At 41.3% G+C, this 16,917-nt stretch overlaps 1 protein-coding gene and 1 long non-coding RNA gene across 5 annotated transcripts in view; both read left to right on the top strand.

Annotated features, from left to right (window-relative positions):
- Window positions 1–3,737: 3,737 nt before the first annotated feature.
- The window catches only part of USP10 (ubiquitin specific peptidase 10), a 72,085-nt gene continuing 58,905 nt past the window's right edge, over window positions 3,738–16,917 (top strand). The window contains exon 1 of one of the 4 annotated variants that reach the window (XM_038368014.2): window positions 3,738–4,293. In XM_038368014.2, coding sequence (XP_038223942.1) covers window positions 4,273–4,293 — 21 coding nt within the window. In that variant the 5' untranslated portion in view covers window positions 3,738–4,272. The remainder of the gene's footprint in view (window positions 4,294–16,917) is intronic. The other 3 variants (XM_038368015.2, XM_038368016.2, XM_038368017.2) reach the window with 3 other exon arrangements.
- On the top strand, window positions 4,315–15,372 carry LOC122456322. Its single transcript, XR_006275183.1, has 2 exons — window positions 4,315–4,410; window positions 14,821–15,372. It is a non-coding gene; the product is annotated as an uncharacterized LOC122456322 (long non-coding RNA).

A 16,917-nucleotide genomic window follows, 5' to 3' on the forward strand; every position in this document is an offset into this window, starting at 1 on the left:
TGTTTTGTGTGGCTCCTAACTCATTTCTGCAAGAAACCTTAGGTGCCTAAGCCGTCTGACTCCAAGTAGCTGGTTTCCATTCACAGGTGGATCACTAAGTTCTGGGCAGGTCTACACTAGAAGGTGCTGTAGACCGCAGTAGCGCATCCGGTGAAGATGCTCGATGCCAACGGCAGAGTGCTCTCCCATCTGCATAATTACTCCACCTCTGCGAGAGGTGGAATCTATGTCGGTGGGAGAGCATCTCATGCTGACATAGGGCTGGTTGTGGACAGCGCTTGGGTCTCTGTAACTTGAGTCACTCAGGGTGGGTGTCTTTTTCATACCCCTGAGCGACGTAAGTTAGATTGACCTAAGTGTAGATCTGCCTTTAGGCATCTATCTCAGAGAGAGGGGTGAAGCTTAGCACACACCCTCTGGTTGGCATCTTCAAGACCATTTGGCTAGCTTAGGTGACTCTGTGCCTACCACACTGGCTTTTTGTGGATTGCATTCTTAGGCACCTATTTCTCCCCTATCCCCATTCATTGTATAGGGAGCCTAGGCACCTAATTTGGTATTGTGGATCTCAGTGTTGTTCCTATGATGTTCTAGGTGCCTAAATGTTAGGCTCTGTGACATTCAGTACTGCAACACCTAAGTATCTTTCTGGATCCCACCCAACATGGGCATTCTGAATTAGCGAATGGTTAGACTTGCTCTCCACTAACCTACCAGGAATTGGAATCAGTCAAAGTAATCTTCTGTACTCTTGCTGTAAGATTTAACCTCGGACTATGGTTTCACAAGGTTTTGAACTGCACACTTCTAGAACACTGCAGGAGTGTCTCTAGTTACAGACATTACTTTTTTTATAAATATCCCACAAAATCAGCTTATACAATGTTTTAAAGGCTGAGTTCAGTTCTGGGAGTTTCCTCTCATCAGTCTCAGCCTGACGGACTCCTTTGCATCTTGCCTCACTTTTTTTAGCCACAAACCCAGTTTTCTCCCATCAAGAACTGCTTTAATCCATACTCCAAAGTTCATGTGGGTGGCACCGGCTGTAGAAACTCCCATCTATACACTCAGCCTTTTTAACCAACACTAGCAGTTTACCGGGGGCAGTGCTCTATGCTGAAGTGAATCCTGCTTTCAACTAGATGAGTTTCCTGTGCACTGTAGTCCATAATTCTCTTTGTAAACTAAACACCCAGTGGTGTTTTATTTTATCATATGTAATGCCCAAAACAATAACAGCTATTTTGTTAAGATTTTAATACTTCTGCTTCTCTCAGTTTGGGAAAGAAGAGCTATACTTCCCAGAAACAAGAGTGAGAATGGTGGAGACAGGGTGTGTGGCAAGAAAAAGGATACAGAAAAAAACCCCCAAAACCAGAACAATTATTCACTAAGACCATGTCTATGCTGCCACTTGTGCTGGCAAACTTATGTTGCTCAAGGGTGTGAAAAAACACCCCCATGAGTGACATAAGTTTTGTTGGCATAAGCGCTTATGTGCCCAGTGCTATGTCGGGAGGAGAACTTCTCCTGCTGACATAGCTACCGCCGCTTGTTTAGGTGGTTTTATTATGTCGACAGGAGAGCTCTCTTTTGTTGGCATAGAGCGGCTACGCAAGTGATCTTACAGAGCTGTGCTGCTGTATGTTTGCTAATGTAGACATGGCAAGAAATTAAGCTGTGAGATTTCCTCATATTGCAAATGCCCATATGTTAGAAAATGCCTTGATGAAAATGCATCCGATGAAGTGAGCTGTAGCTCACGAAAGCTTATGCTCAAATAAATTTGTTAGTCTCTAATGTGCCACAAGTACTCCTTTTCTTTTTGCAAATACAGACTAACACGGCTGCTACTCTGAAACCTGTCAAAATGCCTTGAGTGCAACTTCACCTTAAATAGACTGGGGTAAACTCTGTTACCAAAAGCAAAGTGGATGAGGAACACTTTTCATTTGCAGCTTGAGCTTAAACCAAAATCACAAACATTCCTAAGAGTCAGATACTTCCATGCTTGATATTTTATTTCATCCCAACTAGTTCGAATCTGTCTCATTACATGTGATACAGACTTTTACTCAGGTAAAAAAGTGCAGATTTATTTTTTATTTCAGCTGGAAGAGAATTGGGTGAGCTCACTCAAAATTCACAATCTGTAGGAAAATGAAAAGCCCAACATGAATGTCTCCTTTTCCTTCACTACACCCCCACATATTTTCCCCCCTCCCTTCAACTCCCCTCCAAAAAAAAAATCTCCATTGCCTTTTCTCTGAAAAACAATCATAGGTTTGATCATAGCAAGACATTCATAGTTTTTTTGACCATCAGACTCTAACTCCAGCTTTGTAGGATACAGTAAGATTTTTTTAAAAGAACAAATATAGAGCAAAAGAAACATATCATAAGGATGGGCTAATTAGTGAAGTATACTGTGAATTCTCAGCCTGGAGGTTGAAGTATTGCCAACCTCAAGCCTTAAAAAAGCATGAATCAGCTCCCTTTACATCATGAGATTGTCTTAAATATTTGAGTTTTTTGTCAAATACAAATTTTGAGTTGTTTTAATTTGCTTTCTTATGTTTGAGGCTTTAGGGTCCCATATTTTCAAACTTTTCTCTGAGACATGACGTTTAGAAACTTACCTTTCTTTTTATTTTGTTAATAAAGCTGAGATTTTCAAGTAATAAAATGACTCTATGAGCTGGGTCTTTAAGCAAAAGATTTTCAATAAAACTGAAGTGTTGGCAATAGTGGAAGTTGTGATCGCTCTGCCTGTTCCATGTTACTTAAATTAGCGGAGGGTCCTGGCATGGAAAACACTTCATTGAGAAGTGAAGTAGATGATGTGACTCTTTCTGAAACATTTTAAAAGACATTTTGTATTTGGGGTACGGGTGGGGAAGCTTTAAAAATGAATTGTCTGACCAGTAAAGTCAAAGCTAAAAACATGGATAGATTGCAGCAGATTGCAGTAATGGTCACATACCAAAGTATAAAGACTTCAACTTCTTGGAGGCAACCTTTTGGATGTACTGCCATTATGAACGCACATGGTGTGTGTTCTTTATTCACATGTTGAAGATATATTGCCTCCACTAAGAAACTGATTTTATACCATGCATAAATGGCTTGTCTACATTGGTAGTCTGTGGTAATAAAAAGGAGTACTTGTGGCACCTTAGAGACTAACAAATTTATTAGAGCATAAGCTTTCGTGAGCTACAGCTCACTTCATCCGATGAAATGAGCTGTAGCTCACGAAAGGTTATGCTCAAATAAATTTGTTAGTCTCTAAGGTGCCACGAGTCCTCCTTTTCTTTTTGCGAATACAGACTAACACGGCTGCTACTCTGAAACCTGTGGTTAATAGAAACATCATCTTTCTGAGTTTTTCCAGCGGGGCAAACCGCTCCCATCATATAGCTGAATGAAAGGTGGCTGCCGTGAGGTGCCACTTCCCGGGACCTGAGCTAGAACTTAAGACCCACAAACATCTTGCCGCTGCCAGCAACCTTGCAGAAGGCAGAGTCAGCCTGACCTATGCAGAATTCTCCGGGCAGTGGAACATGTGACAACTACACGTAGGGTGACCACACAGCACGTGTAAAAAATCGGGATGGGGGTGGGGCGTAATAGATGCCTATACAAGGAAGAGCCCCCCAAATCTGGACTGGCCCTATAAAATCGGGGCATCGGGTCACCCTGACTACAGGGAGGGACAGATCTCCAGGGGCCAGCTGGGACTGGGCACCTGCGCCCCAGGGCTGCCCCACGGCTGTGACAGGTGTGACGCCCAAAGGGCAGCGCATCAGCCCCCTTGGCATCAACGTGCACTTGGAATGGGGGGTGTTTTTGAGGCTGTCGTTGCTGCAGCCCAGTTCACGCCCAGAAGCAGGGCGGCGGGGGGGGGGGGCTCTCTGTGTAGCCATCCTGCTCCCCCTCAGAGGGAGAGAGATCGGGCTGGATCCCTTGCCATCAATGGCCGCCTAGGCCTCTGGGCCGCACAGAGGCCCAAACCCCCCCCCCCCCCGGCCGGCTCCATCGCTCCCCGACCCCCCCGCCGGCTCAGCGACTCTCCAGGCCCCCCCGTCCCGGCCTGCGCGCAGGCGCACAGCCCTTCCCCCGGCCGGCGGGGCGAGCTGCGCGCAGGCGCCCTGGCGCCCGCCGGTGTGTGTGTGTGTGCGCGCGCGAGAGAGAGAGAGAAGATGGCGGCGGCGGGAGCAGCAGCGTGAGGAGCCGAGCGGACGCCGAGCTCCGCCTTGAAGCGGGCGCGCCATGGCCTTAAACAGCGCCCAGGTACTGCCCAGCCCCGGGGCCCGCCGGGCGGGGGAGCCTGGCCCGGCCTGGAGGGGCTCTTTGGCCCCGCCGCCTCGCCGGCCCGGGGGAAGCATGCTGCCCGGGACTAGGCCCCGGGTGATTCTGCAGCCTCATTGAATCGCCTCAGGGGAGTGGCGGGCCCTGAATCCCCCCGGGGCGCGGGGGTGGCCGCCCCCCCTCCAGCCTCTGATGGGGAGAAGGGACCCTGGGCCTTCATCGCAGGCGTTTCGCTGCGGGTTGGCGCGGGGAAGGGGCGGCCTCCTGGGTGCCCTTTGCGGGGTGTTGAGATTCCTCCTCCCTCCAAGCCTTGGGGGGGGGGGGGGCGAGGCGAATGGGCTTTTTGCGCGGAGGGGAAGCGATCCTATAATGGAAAGGGGATAAGGAGTTTGGGGATTAATGAGGGGTTTCCCCTCTTCCCAAACAAACCGTAGCGCATGATGCTGCAAAGGGCTGAGTAACGAGATTAACATGCGCTGCGATCTGTGCGAAAATCCCCGTGTGTGTGTGTGTTAAACCAACCAAGGTATCAGTGCAGGGAATAAAAATCCTGTATGGGGGGGGGGAGTGGAATAAACCAGCCAAGATATCTATGCTGGGAATAAAAATCCTGCATTCCTGGGAGCTTAGCTAGGAAAGTGAGCACTTGAAGGAAAGTTAGCACATGAGGCTTGATTCTTTGGTCCAATCTCTAAGGCGTAAAAAAAAAAAAAAAAAGGGCAAATGATTGTATGGGACAAGTTGAACATTCATTGCTTTAAGAAAAGGAGGACTTGTGGCACCTTAGAGACTAACAAATTTATTTGAGAGACTAACAAATTTATTAGAGCATAAGCTTTCGTGAGCTACAGCTCACTTCATCGGATGCATTTGTTAGTCTCTAAGGTGCCACAAGTCCTCCTTTTCTTTTTGCGAATACAGACTAACACGGCTGCTACTCTGAAACCAAATTTATTTGAGCATAAGCTTTCGTGAGCTACAGCTCACTTCATTCATTGCTTTGCATGTGCAAGTTTTGTCCCCAATCAAAGTTTTGGGGAATAAATATACTGTATTGGCAGATATGTATTTTAAAAAAATGAAGTTTTATGCTTGATCAATTAAGCATAATACAAATAATACTAATATGCTGTTTTACTTGAAAAAATATTTTACGCAAATGAAAGTGTTTAGCGCAACGTGATAATGCATTAGTTGTGTGGCATATTTTTCTGAAAGTCATTCATCAAAGTGTTGATGTGTAGTGAATTATGGAGATGGGTGTGTTTTTTAAAGCCAAGAGTATATTTGGTCAAAACTACTGAGGTGTACTTCTTGTCAGTCTTGATTTTTGAGATGGGGCTGTTGTTGTTATACTTGAGTGCTGGAGGCAATAGGTCTGTTTTTCTGGTTTTAATATTTATAATAAAACATAATGGTTACAAAGTTTCTTACCTTTAACTTCGTCTGTAAGCAGTCTATGGGAATTAATATAGCTTTGTTTTGCACGTGATTGATCAGTATATGATATTGAACAAACAGAATAAACACATACCATAATGAAAATTGAGAGAAACTCAAAGTTAAGCTTTAAAGATTTTTGGACTCCCTTCTACTCCATCCCCAAGTGAGTAAAATAAGCAGGTGCAGTGCAAAAGACAGAAGTTCAGATTTTTTTAATGGAGAATGAGACATTTTTTGTATTGATGCTTAGTTCATTAAGTCTCCATCTTTTTTTTTCTGCAAAGAAAAAGCAACACAACTGATAATTTACCTTTATGTTGCAGCAGTTAAAGTGGATTATACATGCAGCTTTTCTCTTTTTCTAATATGCACTTTTCACAGCGAGTATCTTCAAGGCCACTTAACCAACTGTGGGTAGTACTATTGTTAGTGCGACTATTCTGTAAATAAAGTGAAGCATGTAAGTCTTTGCAAGATCAGGACTGAAGTTTGTGTATCCTTCAGAAAATGAACTTGCAGATTTTTATTTTTTTTTAGATCAATCATCTTGGCACTTTACAATTTTCATCTGCTGATATTTATTTGTTTGTTCACTGTCACTCATTACTTCTGAAGATACTCTGGTTTTTTAAATGTTTGCTTAAGTCTCTTATGAGCATGTACTGTTATAATCCAGTTTTCATGTTATTTTTATTCTGGCATCATTGTAGGTGCAAGTGATAGTATTGTAGGATAGCATGCTTTAAATGCTAAAGTAGGAAGAGATTATTTGGGAGAAAATAAATTTGAATGCACCCTCAGGACTGCTGTTCCCAAAAGGAGATCCTGAAGAGAAAAAGTTCTTTACATACTCCTGGGGTGGGGTGGTGTGTGTGTGTGTGTGTGTATGGAAATGCAATTTTAGATGTAGATGTGATGGGTTTTTTAGTGAGAGTATGTTTTGATACGACTTCTCCGTTAGTATGAGAGTATAGCACATTGCTAATTTATTACACATTATGTGCATACCATCATGAAGAGACCCAGTAAAGGTGTAAAGCATTTGTTTTTCCATGTGACTATGAACTAAATTTGTTTATCTTGATTGAGAAATATTTGTGTCCAAGGAAAAGTTATTCTGATTCTCTGACTGTTTTGGAACCATGAAACATGCAATCTGTTTTCAGCAGAGCAATGTTGTCATCCAGAGAGTTTAACTTTAATAGAGTGGAGAATGTGTATACACTGGGCTTTAATTCCATGTTTACTGTATTTTTATTTCTGCTAAAGTGATAGTACATGACATTTTTAAAGGAGTATCTTGAAATGACAGTTTTGACAATGTACTGTACAAAATGCATTTCAGAATATCCCAATATAATTCAAATATACTAGTCACTTTTGACTTTTCATTTAATCAAGCTATTTCATAATCATTTTAATCAAACACTTAAGTATAGTAGAGTGACAGGAGTGTTTATGGGCATGTACTTCTGAGCACATTTAAAATCTGTTAGGTTTTTTTTTCTCTCTTCAAAGACAGAACTTGAAATAAACCTGTTGCATCACTCCTGGAGTCCTGCATATTATTACCAGTATTAAGCTTTGTTTTAACATTAGCTGTGTTTGAAACTGTATTACATTAAGAGTGTAAAAAATCCTACTCTTAAAATAAAACAATTTTCATTCTTCAGCAAATGTTAGAAGTTTCTTTATTGGAAGTATTAATACACAGTGCTAGTCATGAATGCTAGGAACAGCTCCTATTTGTTTGTTTTTCTTTATCTTTTAGATGGAATTAGTTGTATGACAAACTTCATGCATAAAGCTTTTGAAAACAAATTAAATGGGGAAAGGGATACAAAAGTGGAATGAATCATTGCTTGCTTGCTTGTTCTTTGACAAGATTAATTTAGTGCCATACAAGTAACTAGAAGGAAATTTGTAACTTTTCCTGTTTTGCTGCCCCCCTTCCAAAAAAAAAAAATGTCTAGACTACAGTACTGGTTCAGAGGTGTGTGTGTTGTTGGTATGTGTATATATATATATTTTTAACAATTGCTACTGCAATTTGCTTATTTACTGACTTTTGTAGTGTCAGTTTAGGGAGCCTGGGTGTTGCTTAGACACACTGCTACCTCCATCATGTAACTATTTATTTAAAGTAGTTCTAAAGTTGAAGAGGGGAGAAAGTGATGCTTTTGCATATAGGTAAAGTATGCTGTTCAGTTTCTATTTGTTATGATACATGTGCAGCATGCTGTGTCATACAAAACAGACAAATCTGTTTGTAATAGAACTTGCTGGCCTTGGGCCATTGGATTATAGTCATTTGTCACTTTAATGCCATTTCAGCAATGTAGATGTTCATTTACAAAGAATTACACATGCTAGAACTGCAGTTTTTCTTCTTAGTGGAAGTGCTTTATTTGTGACCATTTAACATACAATTTAGGATTAAGGAACATTGTACAGAACAAAGGTACTTCACAGTAGAAAAACCTCATGGTATATTTAGATACATTTTAAAATTGGAATTAGAAATCCATATTTCTGTTCTGTTTAATTACTCGTTTCTTATTTTAGTGAATAGGACTGTACAGACCTTTTGGGTGATATTACCAGTGATGGGTCAGTGTTTTCTGGGGTGGCGAAGGAAGGGGAGAAAGGGTAGAAACTTTTATTTTCCCATTTTGTCTAAATAGTATAATAGGATTATACTGTTTTAAATTACCTAAAAGATATAACTTTGTACAATCAAAGTTATTGCTGATGTGTAGATTTGTTTGTTAAAATTAGTTGAGTTATTGTGCTAATGAAGCACAGCAGTGTGTGTGTGATTATTAGGTACAGCAGTCTTAATACTTCGTTTATTTGCAACATCCTAACATCACCATTGTATTCTGGAGTTCTCTACTTGGCTGATTAGTTAACCTTCGGAGCATGCTGCAAGGCCTCTTTTTCTCCCTTGCTTAAACGGAGATGGGTAAGGCTGGGTGATCCTTGGGAGATTGTCTTGGAGGGGCATATTAAAATTCTGTTTATACTGTTGTGTACTGTGTGTTCAGAAATGCATTTTTAAAAGATTGTCGAGCCTACTATGGATTTCTATTTTGTAGTGTAGGAGAAATTGAAATGTTTAATAACTACAACCAGTGTCACTTTCACAAAGTGTTATTAATCATGTAAGCAGTGATGTAAATCTAAGGAGGATACATTTGTGGAATCACTTTCATAATGTTTTGTTAAAATTTAATGAACTGAGAATCAATAATAGCCTTCAATTCTGTAGCTATGTTTTATTTTGATAAGTGTTGGGGATTGGCCCAACTATTTTGGAATTCAGATAATCAACTTTAAAAGGATTGCCAGTCTGTGGTTCACTATTGTATCTTGTTACCTGTGCACCTCTGTCTGCTGCCACTGGTTTGAATATTTGAGTAATTCATTTGAATGGATTGTTGGCATCTTCCTGTACAGCACATCATGAAGCTAGGGCAACATTATCACTTTGGAAAAGGGAAAAAAAGTCCTAAAAGTTTGTTTAAATACTTTTAAAGTGGGGAAGAGGATCTGGAGGCCTTCAAAAAGAGGGAGGAGAAGAATTTTATAGGAAAGCTCTCTGTATAAAAAATTCTAGTTTCCAAACTTCCCCTAAAGGTCATGTGTGGGGAAACATTTTAAAAAAAACTTATGAAAGATTGAGTTCCCTCCAATAATAGTGGGCATGGTAGATGCTTTTTAGGGTATTGTTTTGTTGGAACTGGGCTAAATATCCTAGAATCGTAACAATAGTGCAGTGTGATCTATATTCCCTGAGTGCAGTAGAAAGGATTTTTCATTTCATACATCAATTAAAATTTACTGCAGTAATTTCACAAAGTCGGAGCATTTCCTCTTAACTCACAGTTCTTTTCCCATTGAAAGCTACATATTTGTCATGGATTTACCAGTATTATTACAATCCATATTAGAGTAAAGAAGCTGTACATCTTTCACACACAGAGAACTTTATTTGTGGTGAAAATCATGGCATTGAAAACTCCTGATGGTTGTTTCTCTGCAGACATCAAAACAATTTTTAATCCAAAGCAGTACCTATTGAAAAAAGGCCATTGTTACTGTGATGTGTATTTTACTGTTTTGCCGTAGGCGGAGCATTGATCTTTACATATTGTGAAACTTAAAGATTGTTTATCCACATCATGCTTTTATTTTTAACAGTTTAACAAAATACTAATACAAACTTATTCAAGGCTTCAAATGCAGTATGTAGTCACCAGAAACTTACGCTTTTGTTTTTAAAGCTACTGCATTTTTTTGGGGGCTACTTTTGCCCTCAAGGCCTAGATCCTGCACTGCAGGATTGAAATCTTGCTGCACATGCACTTTTTTACTCTGCCCTCAATTGTTTTTTGCCTAGCCTAGTACAGGTCTGAATTGGGGAACAGATTCAGAGCCAGCCACCCTTCCGGTCTTGCGAGGCGGGAGGTAATGGGAGCAGAACGCACACAGGGAAGTGAGGTGATTGTACATTTCTGCATGGTGTAAAAGTACCAAATTATTCCAGAAAGGGCATGGGGTGGAGTGAAGAGAGAGAGGAAAAATGAATTGCTTAATTTTAAGGTGGAGGTTGGATTTGTTTCAGCTGCCTGCCTAATGATATTTGTTTTACAGTAGCACTTATAGGCTTCAACCAAGAGAGGCACTGTAGCGAGACACAGTAAAAGACAGTGCCCAACTTCAAAAAATTACAATCTGAATAGATCTAGACAAAGGGAGGGGGAAACAAAGGCGTATAACAGTAAATTGACTTGTAGTACAGCAGGTTAGTGGCTGAATTCGGGGTAGACTCTGGATCTCTTGAGTCCCAGTCCAGTGCCCTATCCACTGGACCATTCTGCCTCTAGTAGTGGTGTCTGATTGGACTGGTAATAAAAGAAAGAGAGAAATAATGACCCTGTAGAATGGAAATCCTCACTCCCTCTCATCCCTTGTCTCCTCCAAAAAAAAAAAAAAAAAAAAAAAAAAAAAAGTAAAGCACTGCTGTTTGAATTTCTGGTATGTGATCTATTACTATTCATTGAAGTAAAATCCTAATGTAAGGAGTATTGAAACTCAAATTAAAGTTATAAATCTTTTAAAAGAATTATTTAAATTAGTTATGTGCCCATCCACCATCAACTGAAAGAGCTTAAGACAGAAAATAAATATTTATAAATTAACATTTACACAATAACTGAAACATTTTTGTATTTGTTTTGTAGTAGGGTCAGTAAAATTAGTTCTTCAACTTCTTGGGATTACAAGCCACAACAACAAAAATAAAGTACGTAATAAAACCATACAAGCGTGGAGAGGAATAGTCCAGTTTCAGAATATAAAAAGTAAAACTGTAAGAGTAAAATTTCCTTAGTCACCCAAGTTCCAGTCTGTCTTGGCAAGTTTGTCTTTTATTCACAAACAAAATTGGATTCTCGTGGTCACCTCTGCTACTTAAACAAATTTTGCTAGGGAGTTGCCTATCTAAGGCACCTCCGAAAGAAGATCTTACCTTAAGGTGCCTGAAATAAGGTAATGTTGCCAGGAGCCCACTCCCCCAAGTTTGCTTTGTTAAAGGGTAAAGATAATGAACATGTTATCATGATTAGTACTTGTGGTTATTATATAGAGGCCATTAAGGGTGATTAGTGTCATTGCTGGGGTTTGTTGTTATCCTCAGAATAAAAGTTCCACAGAATTGTTACTGATATCAACCATGAAAGCAGTGTAGTGCAGAGTGCTAATTAAGTTATTCTGAAAGTATTCCTTCAGTTGATTTTTTCACTTCATGTAGTTTCTGTCAAAAGCCTTCTTTGGGCTATAGCTGTCACATTGCCTATTCTTACTTTTTTTTTTCATATTGTTCTAAACCTTTCTTAAGCAGTGCACAATGAGGTTTCATTTTTCATTTCACCTCTGAGTGGACTAGCAATCAGAATGGATTTTGTAGTGTCAATAATGCACACTCTCCAATCTTCCAGTCAGCCAGCTTGCCTTACCTATCTCTCTTCCAACCCAAGTGTCACCAGGAACAACAGTTTATGATTAGAGCAGAGGTTGCCAGGCTCTTTGCTTGTGTGGCCCACATTTTAATACAAAGATAGTCTCATCAATTTCCTGTTCCTTTACATTACTGTGGATGACATCCCCTTTGGTCATGATGGCATAATATCTGGTGGCGGCTACAGCAGTTGCCTACATGGAAAAGTATTATTAGGAAAGTATATCCTGTTTTGAAGCTGTATCTTGTCAATTTAACAGCTAGAAATATGGAGGAGCCAGCTGTGTGTGTCACTTGGCTTTCTGTGAGCCATCACCAAGTGCTCCACAGACCCGAGCTTTGGAATATCTTGATTGTGTTGGGAAGGCTTCAATGTGATCAACTTACTGCACAAGTTGCAGTGACAGTTTGGAGCCACAAGTGTTTAAGCAAGACTTTGCACACCATGCTTTGTACATTATTTGACAGTGCTTCATAATGACTTTTTGCATGATAGCCACTGTTTAAAATGTTATTAATTGTAGGCATTTTCTCATCTAACAAAGGCCAGAAAATAACTCTTCTAAAATCAGTTTAAGCACAAGGCTCAATACACCCCATATGCTTCAGGAGCAATCAAAAGTTGTACATACTGATTGTTGGCAAGCATGAAATCAGAAAAAAAAAGTTCTTATTCATGAAGCCTTGTTAGTTTAGTTAGTATCCTCCAACTACTTGAACTAGTGTTGTGTAAGTAACAATGTTAGTGATTCTTGTACTGCTGCTTATGAAATAACTGTAGATCTTACTAGGAGGTCTTTTTAAAAAGTGGATTTGAAACTACAGGAGAAAAGGACTATGCTGACTTCACAGTAGTAAGATTAAAATATCCAGAAATCTGAATTATGGTTTTGAAGCATTGTGGCTATTTTACCACTAATAGTGATATCTAAAATGCTATCTTAGTAAAAAGAAAAGGAGTACTTGTGGCACCTTAGACTAACACATTTATTTGAACATAAGCTTTCGTGAGCTACAGCTCACTTCATCGGATGCATTCAGTGGAAGAGAAGTTAAACTTGATAAAGATGATAAACTGAATTGTCTGACATTTCCGGAATCTAGTCTTCTCCATTCTTACTGGAATGTGCAAAAGGAATTAGAAAGATCTCAAGACAAATAAATTCCTATAAGAAAAACATAAAGGAAGAGTTTAATATGCCAAAAAGTTACAAAAGTGGACACAGTTCGTATACATTAAAATAGTTAGGCTTTCTACACTACAATGTTAGGTAGGTGTAAGTCACTTTGTGTCAGTCTATTTGTGCATGTGTCTACACTCACATTTGTCTCCAGCCGATGTAAGCAGCCTTTTACAGCAAGGCAGTAAAACCACCTTCCCGAATGGCATAGAGCCATGGTCAACCTACTGAGGTTGACACAGTGGAAGTATAGATGCTGCATGACTTGTCGAACCTACCTGTCCACCAACAGATGTCCCACTATGCCTCATTCCATGTGACAGTGATCCCTCTGGTCACACTTTTAAACTTGGCTGGGGGGCTAGAGACTGGAAACTGCTCCCTCTTTAAATTTCTTGTGTTTTTGACATTTTGTTTTTTCATGATTGTTCACCTTACTGAGCACACCCAGCAGCTCACCTTTGTTATGTGCAACTGCCCAACCATGCTCTCAGGCCTTGTCTACACAACTGCTTAAGTCAGTATAAGTTACATTGTTTAGGGGTTTAACCTCCTCTCCCCTGAGTGATGTAACTTTCATCGCCTTAGCGCTGTATCAGTAGAAGGCGCTCTCCCATCGACTTATTGCATCTTCACCAGACCTGCTAAATTGACACTGCTTCATTGATTACAGTGGCACCGATTTAGCACAGTAGTGAAAACAAGCCCTAAGAGAGGTACTAGACACATTCTTGCCTGGAGTAGATGGGAAGTATTGGATCTCCTGGACCTGTGAGGAAAAGAGGCTGTGCCACGCACAGCTACAGCCCAGCCATAGAAACATTGACATCTACCAGCAGGTTGTATTGGGGATGCAGGTGGAGGGGTATGACAAGGATCAGCAGCAATGTTGTGTGAAGGCGAAGGAATTTTGTCACAATACCACATAGATCTTGTGCTGTGCTGCAGACCTACCACTTCTATAAGGAACTGCATGCCATACTTGGCAAGACCCCACCAGCATCCTGCAGAGCATCATGGATATGTTGGGAGACTGAGACTCCTACCATGAACAGCCAGGGCTGGGGGGGGAGGAGATGTGGCAGGAGACTCCAGCCATGCAACGATCCAAGACCTATTTGAGACTCCTCCATAGTTTAGCCAGTCCTGCCAGGAAAGTGCAAATGAGCCTGATGAAGGGTAATTCTGGTAATTCTGTGCATGCATTTTTCCTTATAGTATTTAAATGTAAAGATGGTGCCCAGCCTGTCCACATGTTGACAAGACAAAATGTGGAGCTGTTTATGTACAGAGGGATAAAAGATCTCTTGAGAGATCTTGATTAAACTTTCATGGAGATGCTCTGCAGTCTTTTCCAAAAGGTTACTAGAAATGTCTACCTTATTTCTTCCTCCTCAATAGAATAGTTTCCACACATCTCTGCAATGAGTTTGGCTGGCAACATTGCAGTAAACAGGCTAGCAGCATATGGGGCCTGGCAGCTTTGGGATGCCAGTAGTAGCTATGTTCTGTGTTCCTTTGTGACCTTCGGGAGTGGGAGATCAACTAGAATCACCACCTTCCATGAAAAACAGTGCCAGTATTCAGTGCCATTGTCCTGTATTCATACCCATGCAATAGGGACTAAAATTATATAGCTTCATGCAATAGAAAATCCTTCTGCACCCTTTCCTTGCCATTGGGAGACATACTCATCATGGCTGGGGCTGGAGAGCAGTGCTTTGTTGAGGTTGCTCCAAAACTGAAGTGTCAATAAGCATTTCTTAAAATTGTTTATGGAAATAAGGGAAAGGAATTTTGAAACGTTCCCTTTTCCCTTGTGACTTTAAATCCAATAGTACGTATGTCTGTTTTTATCAGCAGCTTCTGGCATGGCTGCCTTGAGGGGTGCCCCCTCCATGCCTGCAGAACGTCTAGCCCTGAGGATGAGAGAGAAGAGGACTAGGGAAGACGTGTTCTGTGAGATTCTGAAAGCCAGTGCTGCATCGAGCTGTAAACTAAGGACTTGGAGGGCCAGTATGATTGACAGTATGGACAAAGACAGGACAGGAAAAAGTCCAGAGCCCCAGGAGGACAAGGAGAGGGAGATGCACCAGGACATAATTGGGCTTCTCAGGCAGCTATCCCAACTGCTGCAGATCCAAAAATCCTGGACTCTCCACCTTTTGCTATCCTTGGAGTACTCCATGGTTGCTGCTCCCTACACCACTCACTGTAACATGGGATCATGGGGTGCATTCTTATCCCTACCACTCCACTCCAGAGGACATCGAAGAAAGCCACAGCTTCACATACACTGACCTGTGAGAGCCACAACTGGTGCATGTGTAGCCACAATGGACTACCTTTGTGTACTCATATGAACACAATTTTAAATTTTCACTCTGTTCAGTTATATTAAAACCTTGTATAACATTGGCTGTGGATTTTTTTTTACATTGATTTTTTTGCCCCTTTTTTTCCACTCTATAAAGTTCTGTTTTTGGAGAATCAAATTATTCACAACAAATATTGCAGAATGCATAGCAGTGGTCAGACCAAACAGTAAATACACATTGAGCACCGCAGACTTCATAGCTTCAGGGAAGCACCCAGCCATGTTTTGTAAATGTACAATAGGCACCCCAGAATTCATAGCAGCACTCAAAGCTCCAGGTTCAGAAAACACTCCAGCATAGAACACTACTGTAGCTGACAGTTAAAGTGCTCTTCCAAAGACTCCGTCAACTGCATAGCTCCATGTTGAGCTCTTGTAATGCCCCTTATATCTGGCTGTTCCAACTCAACAGGCAGCTTCTCCACTTCCACCCCAGTGACAGCTTTCCCTCCTTTGCCTCACACACGTTTTCCAGGGGGCAATATGTAGCTATAATCAATGGTCTATTTTTCTCCCTGAGATCCAGTCTAGTGAGTAAACACTATTAGCATCTCTTCAATTTACCAAAAGCACATGGAACAGTCATTCAGCAACTGCTGAGCCAATATTTGAAGCTTTCCTTGGTACTCTCGAGATGACCAATGTAGGGCTTCATGAGCAAGGGGTAGGCTGGGTCTCCCAGAGTCACTATTGGCATTTGATTATTGTCAGTGGTAATTTGGCGGTTGGGAAGTGTATCCCTGCTTGCAGTTTCCTGAACAGTCCTGTATTTTTAAAGATGCGCGCATCATCCACTTTCCCTGAGCAGCCTGCGTTAATATCAGTGAAGCTTCCCTGATGCTACTTTTCTGTGGTTATGCAAACACTGGGGGATCATTTGCTGTTGATGTACTCTGAGGCAAGGTGGACTGGTGCCAAAATTAGAGATATGCATGCCATCTGTTGCCTTACCATAGTTTTGGAACCCCATTGCTCAAATCCATCCACTGGGTCTTGCATGTTGCTGAGAGTCACAATCCTGCATAGCCATATTAATAGTCTTCTGCTAACTAATCACATGACAATGGACCCTAAATTGAATTTTCCGACTCCAAAATGATTTCCCACTGACTGGTAGCAATTTGATGTTTCAAGCTTCCAGAGTGTGATTGTCACTCACTTTTCCACTTTCAATGCAGCTCTTATTAAGATGTCCCTGCGCTGAAGGGCTGGGGTGAACTTGGGGCACTGATTCAGGCATTTGGCCTTTCACATTCAGAATTTATGCAGCTGCTTCTTGTCATCCCAAACATGCATTATGATGCAATCCCACCAGTCAGTGCTTATTTCTCGGGCCCAGAAGTGGCATTTCACCATTTGCAGCAGTGCAAGAATGCCACCAACAACCTTAAATTGTTTTTCACTGTGTTCCTCAGCAAACTGTCCTAGAAGAAATCCTCATAGCCCAAGTTGTTGAAATACTTCCTGGTGGTCTGCAAACACAGGAGAATTGTGTGTCCTGTATTTGCAACATTTATGATGATAGCCCAGAGCTCTGTGGGCTCCATGCTTGTCAGGGATGACAGAGACCAAAAAGTGTTGTG

Source organism: Dermochelys coriacea, chromosome 12 (assembly GCF_009764565.3).
Source record: "Dermochelys coriacea isolate rDerCor1 chromosome 12, rDerCor1.pri.v4, whole genome shotgun sequence".
Lineage (NCBI taxonomy): Eukaryota > Metazoa > Chordata > Testudines > Dermochelyidae > Dermochelys > Dermochelys coriacea.